The sequence below is a fragment of the Somniosus microcephalus genome, chromosome 33 (assembly GCF_052327205.1).
Source record: "Somniosus microcephalus isolate GS21.2 chromosome 33, FLI_Smic_1.0, whole genome shotgun sequence".
Classification (NCBI taxonomy): Eukaryota; Metazoa; Chordata; class Chondrichthyes; order Squaliformes; family Somniosidae; genus Somniosus; species Somniosus microcephalus.
This window is the reverse complement of record NC_141019.1, coordinates 14,964,579-14,977,839: the sequence shown is the minus strand read 5'-3', so window position 1 is coordinate 14,977,839 and position 13,261 is coordinate 14,964,579. Positions and strand designations below refer to the sequence as shown.

Genomic DNA, 13,261 nt, shown 5'->3' with positions numbered 1-13,261 from the left:
GACAGTGTAGAGGGAGCTTTACTCTGTATCTAACCTGTGCTGTACCTGCCCTGGGAGTGTTTGATGGGACAGTGTAGAGGGAGCTTTACTCTGTATCTAACCCGTGCTGTACCTGCCCTGGGAGTGTTTGATGGGACAGTGTAGAGGGAGCTTTACTCTGTATCTAACCCGTGCTGTACCTGCCCAGGGAGTGTTTGATGGGACAGTGTAGAGGGAGCTTTACTCTGTATCTAACCCGTGCTGTACCTGCCCTGGGAGTGTTTGATGGGACAGTGTAGAGGGAGCTTTACTCTGTATCTAACCCGTGCTGTACCTGCCCTGGGAGTGTTTGATGGGACAGTGTAGAGGGAGCTTTACTCTGTATCTAACCCGTGCTGTGCCTGCCCTGGGAGTGTTTGATGGGACAGTGCAGAGTGAGCTTTACTCTGTATCTAACCCGTGCTGTACCTGCCCAGGGAGTGTTTGATGGGACAGTGTAGAGGGAGCTTTACTCTGTATCTAACCTGTGCTGTACCTGCCCTGAGAGTGTTTGATGGGACAGTGTAGAGGGAGCTTTACTCTGTATCTAACCCCATGCTGTACCTGCCCTGGGAGTGTTTGATGGGACAGTGTAGAGGGAGCTTTACTCTGTATCTAACCCATGCTGTACCTGCCCTGGGAGTGTTTGATGGGACAGTGTAGAGGGAGCTTTACTCTGTATCTAACCCGTGCTGTACCTGCCCTGGGAGTGTTTGATGGGACAGTGTAGAGGGAGCTTGACTCTGTATCTAACCTGTGCTGTACCTGCCCTGGGAGTGTTTGATGGGACAGTGTAGAGGGAGATTTCATCTGTATCTAACCCGTGCTGTACCTGCCCTGGGAGTGTTTGATGGGACAGTGCAGAGGGAGCTTTACTCTGTATCTTACCCGTGCTGTAACTGCCCTGGGAGTGTTTGATGGGACAGTATAGAGGGAGCTTTACACTGTATTTAACCTGTGCTGTACCTGCGCTGGGAGTGTTTGATGGGACAGTGTAGAGGGAGCTTTACTCTGTCTCTAACCCCGTGCTGTACCTGCCCAGGGAGTGTTTGATGGGACAGTGTAGAGGGAGCTTTACTCTGTATCTAACCCCGTGCTGTACCTGCCCAGGGAGTGTTTGATGGGACAGTGTAGAGGGAGCTTTACTCTGTATCTAACCCCGTGCTGTACCTGCCCAGGGAGTGTTTGATGGGACAGTGTAGAGGGAGCTTTACTCTGTATCTAACCCCGTGCTGTACCTGCCCAGGGAGTGTTTGATGGGACAGTGTAGAGGGAGCTTTACTCTGTATCTAACCCCGTGCTGTACCTGCCCAGGGAGTGTTTGATGGGACAGTGTAGAGGGAGCTTTACTCTGTATCTAACCTGTGCTGTACCTGCCCTGGGAGTGTTTGATGGGACAGTGTAGAGGGAGCTTTACTCTGTATCTAACCCCGTGCTGTACCTGCCCAGGGAGTGTTTGATGGGACAGTGTAGAGGGAGCTTTACTCTGTATCTAACCCGTGCTGTACCTGCCCAGGGAGTGTTTGATGGGACAGTGTAGAGGGAGCTTTACTCTGTATCTAACCCGTGCTGTACCTGCCCTGGGAGTGTTTGATGGGACAGTGTAGAGGGAGCTTTACTCTGTATCTAACCCCGTGCTGTACCTGCCCAGGGAGTGTTTGATGGGACAGTGTAGAGGGAGCTTTACTCTGTATCTAACCCGTGCTGTACCTGCCCAGGGAGTGTTTGATGGGACACTGTAGAGGGAGCTTTACTCTGTATCTAACCCCGTGCTGTACCTGCCCAGGGAGTGTTTGATGGGACAGTGTAGAGGGAGCTTTACTCTGTATCTAACTCATGCTGTACCTGCCCTGGGAGTGTTTGATGGGACAGTGTAGAGGGAGCTTTACTCTATATCTACCCCGTGCTGTACCTGCCCTGGGAGTGTTTGATGGGACAGTGTAGAGGGAGCTTTACTCTGTATCTAACTCATGCTGTACCTGCCCTGGGAGTGATTGATGGGACAGTGTTGAGGGAGCTTTACTCTGTATCTAACTCATGCTGTACCTGCCCTGGGACTGTTTGATGGGACAGTGTAGAGAGAGCTTTACTCTGTATCTAACTCATGCTGTACCTGCCCTGGGAGTGTTTGTTGGGACAGTGTAGAGAGAGCTTTACTCTGTATCTAACTCATGCTGTACCTGCCCTGGGAGTGTTTGATGGGACAGTGTAGAGGGAGCTTTACTCTGTATCTACCCCGTGCTGTAACCTGCCCTGGGAGTGTTTGATGGGACAGTGTAGAGGGAGCTTTACTCTGTATCTAACCCGTGCTGTACCTGCCCCCGGGGAGTGTTTGATGGGACAGTGTAGAGGGAGCTTTACTCTGTCTCTAACCCCGTGCTGTACCTGCCCTGGGAGTGTCTGATGGGACAGTGTAGAGGGAGCTTTACTCTGTATCTAACCCGTGCTGTACCTGCCCTGGGAGTGTTTGATGGGACATTGTAGAGGGAGCTTTACTCTGTATCTAACCCGTGCTGTACCTGCCCTGGGAGTGTTTGATGGGACAGTGTAGAGGGAGCTTTACTCTGTGTCTAACCCGTGCTGTACCTGTCCTGGGAGTGTTTGATGGGACAGTGTAGAGGGAGCTTTACTCTGTATCTAACCCATGCTGTACCTGCCCTGGGAGTGTTTGATGGGACAGTGCAGAGGGAGCTTTACTCTGTATCTAACCCATGCTGTACCTGCCCTGGGAGTGTTTGATGGGACAGTGTGGAGAGAGCTTTACTCTGTATCTAACCCGTGCTGTACCTGCCCTGGGAGTGTTTGATGGGACAGTGCAGAGGGAGCTTTACTCTGTATCTAACCCGTGCTGTACCTGCCCTGGGAGTGTTTGATGGGTCAGTGTAGAGGGAGCTTTACTCTGTATCTAACTCGTGCTGTACCTGCCCTGGGAGTGTTTGATGGGACAGTGTAGAGGGAGCTTTACTCTGTATCTAACTCGTGCTGTACCTGCCCTGGGAGTGTTTCATGGGACAGTGTAGAGGGAGCTTTACTCTGTATCTAACCCGTGCTGTACCTGCCCTGGGAGTGTTTGATGGGGACAGTGTAGAGGGAGCTTTACTCTGTATCTAACCAGTGCTGTACCTGCCCTGGGAGTGTTTGATGGGACAGTGCAGAGGGAGCTTTACTCTGTATCTAACTCGTGCTGTACCTGCCCTGGGAGTGTTTGATGGGACAGTGTAGAGGGAGCTTTACTCTGTATCTAACTCATGCTGTACCTGCCCTGGGAGTGTTTGATGGGACAGTGTAGAGGGAGCTTTACTCTGTATCTAACTCGTGCTGTACCTGCCCTGGGAGTGTTTGATGGGACAGTGCAGAGGGAGCTTTACTCTGTATCTAACTCATGCTGTACCTGCCCTGGGAGTGATTGATGGGACAGTGTAGAGGGAGCTTTACTCTGTATCTAACTCATGCTGTACCTGCCCTGGGAGTGATTGATGGGACAGTGTTGAGGGAGCTTTACTCTGTATCTAACTCATGCTGTACCTGCCCTGGGACTGTTTGATGGGACAGTGTAGAGAGAGCTTTACTCTGTATCTAACCCGTGCTGTACCTGCCCTGGGAGTGTTTGATGGGACAGTGTAGAGGGAGCTTTACTCTGTATCTAACCCGTGCTGTACCTGCCCTGGGAGTGTTTGATGGGACAGTGTCGAGGGAGCTTTACTCTGTATCTAACTCATGCTGTACCTGCCCTGGGAGTGTTTGTTGGGACAGTGTAGAGAGAGCTTTACTCTGTATCTAACTCATGCTGTACCTGCCCTGGGCTGGGAGTGTTTGATGGGACAGTGTAGAGGGAGCTTTACTCTGTATCTACCCGTGCTGAACCTGCCCTGGGAGTGTTTGATGGACAGTGTAGAGGGAGCTTTACTCTGTATCAACTCATGCTGTACCTGCACTGGGACTGTTTGATGGGACAGTGTAGAGAGAGCTTTACTCTGTATCTAACTCATGCTGCACCTGCCCTGGGAGTGTTTGTTGGGACAGTGTAGAGGAGAGCTTTACTCTGTATCTAACTCATGCTGTACCTGCCTGGGAGTGTTTTTGATGGGACAGTGTAGAGGAGCTTTACTCTGTATCTACCCCGTGCTGTACCTGCCCTGGGAGTGTTTGATGGGACAGTGTAGAGGGACTTTACTCTGTATCTAACCCGTGCTGTACCTGCCCCCGGGGAGTGTTTGATGGGACAGTGTAGAGGGGAGCTTTACTCTGTCTCTAACCCGTGCTGTACCTGCCCTGGGAGTGTTTGATGGGACAGTGTAGAGGGAGCTTCACTCTGTATCTAACCCGTGCTGTACCTGCCCTGGGAGTGTTTGATGGGACAGTGTAGAGGGAGCTTCACTCTGTATCTACCCCGTGCTGTACCTGCCCTGGGAGTGTTTGATGGGACAGTGTAGAGGGAGCTTTTACTCTGTATCTAACTCATGCTGTACCTGCCCTGGGAGTGTTTGATGGGACAGTGTAGAGGGAGCTTTACTCTGTATCTAACTCGTGCTGTACCTGCCCTGGGAGTGTTTGATGGGACAGTGCAGAGGGAGCTTTACTCTGTATCTAACTCATGCTGTACCTGCCCTGGAGTGATTGATGGGACAGTGTAGAGGGAGCTTTACTCTGTATCTAACTCATGCTGTACCTGCCCTGGGAGTGATTGATGGGACAGTGTTGAGGGAGCTTTACTCTGTATCTAACTCATGCTGTACCTGCCCTGGGACTGTTTGATGGGACAGTGTAGAGAGAGCTTTACTCTGTATCTAACCCGTGCTGTACCTGCCCTGGGAGTGTTTTGATGGGACAGTGTAGAGGGAGCTTTACTCTGTATCTAACCCGTGCTGTACTGCCCTGGGAGTGTTTGATGGGACAGTGTCGAGGGAGCTTTACTCTGTATCTAACTCATGCTGTACCTGCCCTGGGAGTGTTTGTTGGGACAGTGTAGAGAGAGCTTTACTCTGTATCTAACTCATGCTGTACCTGCCCTGGAGTGTTTGATGGGACAGTGTAGAGGAGCTTTACTCTGTATCTACCCCGTGCTGAACCTGCCCTGGGAGTGTTTGATGGGACAGTGTAGAGGGAGCTTTACTCTGTATCTAACTCATGCTGTACCTGCCCTGGGACTGTTTGATGGGACAGTGTAGAGAGAGCTTTACTCTGTATCTAACTCATGCTGCACCTGCCCTGGGAGTGTTTGTTGGGACAGTGTAGAGAGAGCTTTACTCTGTATCTAACTCATGCTGTACCTGCCCTGGGAGTGTTTGATGGGACAGTGTAGAGGAGCTTTACTCTGTATCTACCCCGTGCTGTACCTGCCCTGGGAGTGTTTGATGGGACAGTGTAGAGGGAGCTTTACTCTGTATCTAACCCGTGCTGTACCTGCCCCCGGGGAGTGTTTGATGGGACAGTGTAGAGGGAGCTTTACTCTGTCTCTAACCCCGTGCTGTACCTGCCCTGGGAGTGTTTGATGGGACAGTGTAGAGGGAGCTTTACTCTGTATCTAACCCGTGCTGTACCTGCCCTGGGAGTGTTTGATGGGACAGTGTAGAGGGAGCTTCACTCTGTATCTACCCCGTGCTGTACCTGCCCTGGGAGTGTTTGATGGGACAGTGTAGAGGGAGCTTTACTCTGTATCTAACTCATGCTGTACCTGCCCTGGGAGTGTTTGATGGGACAGTGTAGAGGGAGCTTTACTCTGTATCTAACCCGTGCTGTACCTGCCCCGGGAGTGTTTGATGGGACAGTGTTGAGGGAGCTTTACTCTGTATCTAACCCGTGCTGTACCTGCCCTGGAAGTGTTTGATGGGACAGTGTAGAGGGAGCTTTACTCTGTATCGAACCCGTGCTGTACCTGCCCTGGGAGTGTTTGATGGGACAGTGTAGAGGGAGCTTTACTCTGTATCTAACCCGTGCTGCACCTGCCCTGGGAGTGTTTGATGGGACAGTGTAGATGGAGCTTTACTCTGTATCTAACCCGTGCTGTAGCTGCCCTGGGAGTGTTTGATTGGACAGTGTAAAGGGAGCTTTACTCTGTATCTAACCCCGTGCTGTACCTGCCCTGGGTGTGTTTGATGGGACAGTGTAGAGGGAGCTTTACTCTGTATCTAACCCGTGCTGTACCTGCCCTGGGAGTGTTTGTTGGGACAGTGTAGAGGGAGCTTTACTATGCATCTAACCTGTACTGTACCTGCACTGGGAGTGTTTGATGGGACAGTGTAGAGGGAGCTTTACTCTGTATCTAATCCGTGCTGCAACTGCCCTGGGAGTGTTTGATGTGACAGTGTAGAGGGAGCTTTACTCTGTATCTAACCCATGCTGTACCTGCCCTGGAAGTGTTTGATGGGACAGTGTAGAGGGAGCTTTACTCTGTATCTAACCCGTGCTGTACCTGCCCTGGGAGTGTTTGATGGGACAGTGTAGAGGGAGCTTTACTCTGTATTTAACCCGTGCTGTACCTGCCCTGGGACTGTTTGATGGGACAGTGTAGAGGGAGCTTTACTCTGTATCTAACTCGTGCTGTACCTGCCCTGGGAGTGTTTGATGGGACAGTGCAGAGGGAGCTTTACTCTGTATCTAACCCCGTGCTGTACCTGCCCTGGGAGTGTTTGATGGGACAGTGTAGAGGGAGCTTTACTCGGCATCTAACCCGTGCTGTACCTGCCCTGGGAGTGTTTGATGGGACAGTGTAGAGGGAGCTTTACTCTGTATCTAACTCGTGCTGTACCTGCCCTGGGAGTGTTTGATGGGACAGTGTAGAGGGAGCTTTACTCTGTATCTAACCCATTCTGTACCTGCCCTGGGAGTGTTTGATGGGGCTGTGTAGAGGGAGCTTTACTCTGTATCTAACCAGTGCTGTAACTGCCCTGGGAGTGTTTGATGTGACAGTGTAGAGGGAGCTTTACTCTGGATCTAACCCGTGCTGTACCTGCCCTGGGAGTGTTTGATGGGACAGTGTAGAGGGCGCTTTACTCTGTATCTAAGCCATGCTGTACCTGCCCGGGGAGTGTTTGATGTGACAGTGCAGAGGGAGCTTTACTCTGTATCTAACCCGTTCTGTACCTGCCCTGGGAGAGTTTGATGTGACAGTGTAGCGGGAGCTTTACTCTGTATCTAACCCGTGCTGTACCTGCCCTGGGAGTGTTTGATGGGACAGTGTAGAGGGAGCTTTACTCTGTATCTAACCCATTTTGTACCTGTCCTGGGAGTGTGTGATGGGACAGTGTAGATGGAACTTTACTCTGTATCTAACCCGTGCTGTACCTGCCCTGGGAGTGTTTGATGGGACAGTGTAGAGGGAGCTTTACTCTGTATCTAACCCGTGCTGTACCTGCCCAGGGAGTGTTTGATGGGACAGTGTAGAGGGAGCTTTACTTTGTATCTAACCGGTGCTGTACCTGCCCTGGGAGTGTTTGATGGGACAGTGTAGAGGGAGCTTTACTGTGTATCTAACCCGTGCTGTACCTGCCCTGGGAGTGTTTGATGGGACAGCGTAGAGGGAGCTTTACTCTGTATCTAACCCATTCTGTACCTGCCCTGGGAGTGTTTGATGGGGCTGTGTAGAGGGAGCTTTACTCTGTATCTAACCAGTGCTGTAACTGCCCTGGGAGTGTTTGATGTGACAGTGTAGAGGGAGCTTTACTCTGTATCTAACCCGTGCTGTACCTGCCCTGGGAGTGTTTGATGGGACAGTGTAGAGGGCGCTTTACTCTGTATCTAAGCCATGCTGTACCTGCCCGGGGAGTGTTTGATGTGACAGTGTAGAGGGAGCTTTACTCTGTATCTAACCCGTTCTGTACCTGCCCTGGGAGAGTTTGATGTGACAGTGTAGCGGGAGCTTTACTCTGTATCTAACCCGTGCTGTACCTGCCCTGGGAGTGTTTGATGGGACAGTGTAGAGGGAGCTTTACTCTGTATCTAACCCGTTTTGTACCTGTCCTGGGAGTGTTTGATGGGGCAGTGTAGAGGGAGCTTTACTCTGTATCTACCCCGTGCTGTACCTGCCCTGGGAGTGTTTGATGGGGACAGTGCAGAGGGAGCTTTACTCTGTATCTAACCCGTGCTGTACCTGCCCTTGGAGTGTTTGATGGAACAGTGTAGATGGAGCTATACTCTGTATCTAATCCATGCTGTATCTGCCCTGTATCTAATCCGTGCTGTATCTGCCCTGGGAGTGTATGATTGGACAGTGTAGAAGGAGCTTTACTCTGTATCTAACCCGTGCTGTACCTGCCCTGGGATTGTTTGATGGGACAGTGTAGAGGGAGCTTGAGTCTGTATCTAACCCGTGCTGTACCTGCCCTGGGAGTGTTTGATGGGACAGTGTGGAGGGAGCTTTACTGTGTATCTAACCCGTGCTGTAGCTGCCCTGGGAGTGTTTGATGGGACAGTGTAGAGGGAGATTTACTCTGTATCTTACCCGTGCTGTACCTGCCCTGGGAGTGTTTGATGGGACAGTGTAGAGGGAGCTTTACTCTGTATCTAACCTGTGCTGTACCTGCCCTGGGAGTGTTTGATGGGACACTGTCGAGGGAGCTTTACTCTGTATCTAACCCGTTCTGTACCTGCCCTGGGACTGTTTGATGGGACAGTGTAGAGAGAGCTTTACTCTGTATCTAACCCGTGCTGTACCTGCCCTGCGAGTGTTTGATGGGGACAGTGTAGAGGGAGCTTTACTCTGTATCTAATCCGTGCTGTACCTGCCCTGGGAGTGTGTGATGGGACAGTGTAGAGGGAGCTTTACACTGTATCTAACCCGTGCTGCAACTGCCCTGTGAGAGTTTGATGTGACAGTGTAGAGGAGCTTTACTCTGTATCTAACCCGTGCTGTACCTGCCCTGGGAGTGTTTGATGGGACAGTGTAGAGGGAGCTTTACTCTGTATCTAACTCGTGCTGTACCTGCCCTGGGAGTGTTTGATGGGACAGTGTAGAGGGAGCTTTACTCTGTATCTAACCCATTCTGTACCTGCCCTGGGAGTGTTTGATGGGGCTGTGTAGAGGGAGCTTTACTCTGTATCTAACCAGTGCTGTAACTGCCCTGGGAGTGTTTGATGTGACAGTGTAGAGGGAGCTTTACTCTGTATCTAACCCGTGCTGTACCTGCCCTGGGAGTGTTTGATGGGACAGTGTAGAGGGCGCTTTACTCTGTATCTAAGCCATGCTGTACCTGCCCGGGGAGTGTTTGATGTGACAGTGTAGAGGGAGCTTTACTCTGTATCTAACCCGTTCTGTACCTGCCCTGGGAGAGTTTGATGTGACAGTGTAGCGGGAGCTTTACTCTGTATCTAACCTGTGCTGGACCTGCCCTGGGAGTGTTGGATAAGGCAGTGTAGAGGGAGCTTTACTCTGTATTTGACCCGTGTTGTAACTGCCCTGGGAGTCTTTGATGTGACAGTGTAGAGGGAGCTTTACTCTGTATCTCACCTCTGCTGTACCTGCTCTGGGAATGTTTGATGGGAGAGTGTGGAGGGAGCTTTACTCTGTATCTAACCCGTGCTGTACCTGCCCTGGGAGTGTTTGATGGGACAGTGTAGAGGGAGCTTTACTCTGTATCTAACCCCTGCTGATCCTGCCCTGGGAGTGTTTGATGGGACAGTGTAGAGGGAGCTTTACCCTGTATCTAACCCGTGCTGTACTTGCCCTGGGAGTCTTTGATGGGACAGTGTAGAGGGAGCTTTACTCTCTATCTAACCTGCTTTTTTCCAGTTCTGACGCAAGGTCATCGACCTGAACCGTTAACTCAGTTTCTCTCTTCACAGATGCTGCCTGACCTGCTGAGTATCTCCAGCATTTTCTGTTTTTATTTTAGTTTTTGAGCATCTGCACTATTTTCCTTTTGTAATCCCGAGGCCTGGACTAATGATCTGGGGACGTGAGTTCAAATCGCACCACGGCAGCTGGGGAATTTAAATTCAGTTAATTAAATAAATGTGGAATAAAAAGCTAGTGTCAGTAATGGTGACCATGAAACTATCGGATTGTCGTATACACCCATCTGGTTCACTAATGTGCTTTAGGGAAGTAAATCTGCCGTCCTTACCCGGTCTGGCCTATATGTGACTCCAGAGCCACAGCAATGTGGTTGACTCTTAACTGCCCTCTGAAATGGTCCAGCAAACCGCTCAGTTGTACCAAACTGCTACAAGAAACAGTAAGACGAATAAAACCAGACGGACCACCCGGCATCGACCTAGGCACCGGCTTCGGACACGGCAACGGCACACCCAGCCCAGTCAACCCTGCAAGGTCCTCCTCGCTAACATCTGCGGACTTGTGCCAAAATTGGGAGAGCTGGCCCACAGACTAGTCAAGCAACAGCCTGACGTAGTCATACTCACAGAATCATACAGTGTTTAGCGCCATTCACAACTCTTCAGATAATGAAGCAGTCCATGCCCACATGCAGCAGGACCTGGGTGACGTTCAGGCTTGGGCTGATAAGTGGCAGGTAACATTCGCGCCACACAAGTGCCAAGCAATGACTATCTCCAACAAGCGAGAGTCTAACCACCGCCCCTTGACATTCAATGGCATTACCATCGCCGAATCCCACACTATCAACATCCTGGGGTCACCATTGACTTGAAACTTAACTGGACCAGCCACATAAATACTGTGGGAACAAGAGCAGGTCAGAGGCTGGGTATTCTGAGGCGAGTGTCTCACCTCCTGACTCCCCAAAGCCTTTCCACCATCTACAAGGCACAAGTCAGGAGTGTGATGGAATATTCTCCACTTGCCTGGATGAGTGCAGCTCCAACAACACTCAAGAAGCTCGACACCATTCAGGACAAAGCAGCCCGCTTGATTGGCACCCCATCCACCACCTTAAACATTCACTCCCTCCACCACTGGCGCACCGTGGCTGCAGTGTGTATCATCTACAAGATGCACTGCAGCAATTCGCCAAGGCTTCTTCGGCAGCACCTCCCAAACCCGCGACCTCTTCTACCTAGAAGGACAAGGGCAGCAGGCGCATGGGAACACCACCACCTCCAAGTTCCCCTCCAAGTCACACACCATCCTGACTTAGAAGTATATCGCCGTTCCTTCATCGTCGCTGGGTCAAAATCCTGGAACTCCCTCCCTAACAGCACTGTGGGAGTACCTTCACCACACGGACTGCAGCAGTTCAAGAAGGCGGCTCACCACCACCTTCTCAAGGGCAACTAGGGATGGGCAATAAATGCTGGGCTTGCCAGCGATGCCCACATCGCATAAACGAATAAAAAGAAATGCTGCACCCTTGAAAGTGTGTGTCAAGACTTGATGGGCCGAATGGCCTCCTTCTGTTCTGTACTATTCTATGATTCTATGGTTGTGTTTTTCAGAGAGAGAATCACCCATACTCCCTGCAATGTAATGCAACATACCAGGCTCACGCAATGCCCTATCAGATCCTACCCAAAGACTACCCCAAAGTGACCATACAGGTGAGATCTCCAGTGCCAGTTCCACGGGCTGCCTTCCATTCCCATGGTTCTCAACATTCCAGTGGCGAGCTCGCGAAGGGGAGAGTGATCCTGACCTTGTGTGAGGTCACAGGGCAGATGAAGAGCTGGGAGCTAAAAGCTGGGAGCATGAATAGCGCTGTAACGAGCTGCACTCTGCAGCCAGTATGGCAGCTCGTTGACTCACAGTGACGGGAGGGTCATTGCACCACAGAGCTGGACTGAAGGGTTCAGCCAGTCCCTCACCTGCTGCCCATCATGGCTCCATGCTGAAGATGCACAGCAGTGCCTGGGGTGACAGGGACATGGCCAGGAATGCCCTCTGGAGAGCGAAAGGAGAGGTGGTAGGGCAGAGAGAGCGACAAAGAAAAGGGAACGAGATGCAAAAGCAGATTTCCAATTAAAACTTTGTCAAAGGGAATCCTGATGAAATATCTTTGAGTCACTCCTAGTTAAAGTACAGTCCTCCTTGAGCCAATCCCGGGCTCTCTTTTAACATTTAAAAACTACTTGGATGTGCACTTGGGATGCTGTAACCTGCAGGGCTACGGACCAAGAGCTGGGAAGTGGGATTAGGCTGGAGAGCTCTTTGTTGGCCGGCGCGGACACGATGGGCCGAAATGGCCTCCTTCCGTGCTGTAACTTTCTAGGATTCTATGATTCTTTGCTGGAGACTTGCACGTGCTTAGAAGACAGCTGAGGTCAGGATCAACCTTCACCGTGCTGAACCACATGGTCAAATAGCCTGCTGCGAGACTCTCATGACTGGCCGTGACTGTGCGGTAAGGGAGGGCGCTGTGCAGTGAGACTGAGAGTCCACAAACCTTGGCCAGTTGCTTGCTGCACTGCTGATGCTTCAACAGTGACACCCACTGGCAAAAGTCAGCAATTACAAGCGCCAAAGCAGAGCAACAAAAGAAAGAAGTTGTATTCCTTGAGCACTTTCACACCCTCAGGACATCCCAAAGCGCTGCACAGTGTAGTCATTGTTGTTTTGTAGGCAAATTAGGTAGCCATTTGCGCACAGCAAGCTCCCACAAGCAGCAATGTGATAATGACCAGATAATCTGTTTCAGTGATGTTAGCTGAAGGATAAATATTGGCCAGGACACCTCCCCTGCTCTTCTTCGAAATAGTGCCATGGGATCTTTTACATCCACCCGAGAGAGCAGATGGGGCCTCGGTTTAATGTTTCATCCGAAAGACAGCACCTCCGCCAGTGCAGCACTGCACTGGGAGTGTCAGCCTAGATTTTTGTGCTCAAGTCTCTGGAGTAGGATTCGAACCCACAGCCCTCTGACTCAGAGGCGACCATGTTGAGCTCAGCCGAAACAAAAGGGTAAATGTACAGCTTGAGGAACAGGGAGTCAGCAGCGACTCCTGCTCTCTCTCACACCGCGTCATTCTCTTGGAGGAGGGGGGTGATGACGGCAGATTTGAGGGGGAGGGGGACATTACCTGTGGAGTGGGAACCGTTAACAATATCGTCTATCGTGGGGGCCAGGAAGGGGGATTTGTGCGGTCACCAGTTTAGTGGGAATAAGGTCGAGGGAGCAGGAGGTGGGTCTCGTGACAAGAGGAGCGTGGAGAGGTCGTGAGAGGAGATCGGAGAGAAACTGGAGAAAGATGCGAGTTCAGGGCTATGGCAGGGGGGAACCCTGCCCAGTGGGCTAGGGAAGGAAAGGAAGGGAAGAGGCAGCTGAACGGATGGTCTCAATCTTAGAGACAAAGAAGTCCATGAGCTCCTCGCACTTGTTGGAGGTGAGGGTGG

The 13,261-nt window shown here is 51.3% G+C and overlaps 1 protein-coding gene across 1 annotated transcript in view; it reads left to right on the top strand.

Annotated features, from left to right (window-relative positions):
• LOC147096975 (integrin alpha-5-like) overlaps window positions 1-13,261 on the top strand; it is a 395,891-nt gene that overhangs the window by 378,056 nt on the left and 4,574 nt on the right. The window contains 1 exon segment of the mRNA XM_085972686.1: window positions 11,371-11,472. Coding sequence (XP_085828812.1) covers window positions 11,371-11,472 — 102 coding nt within the window.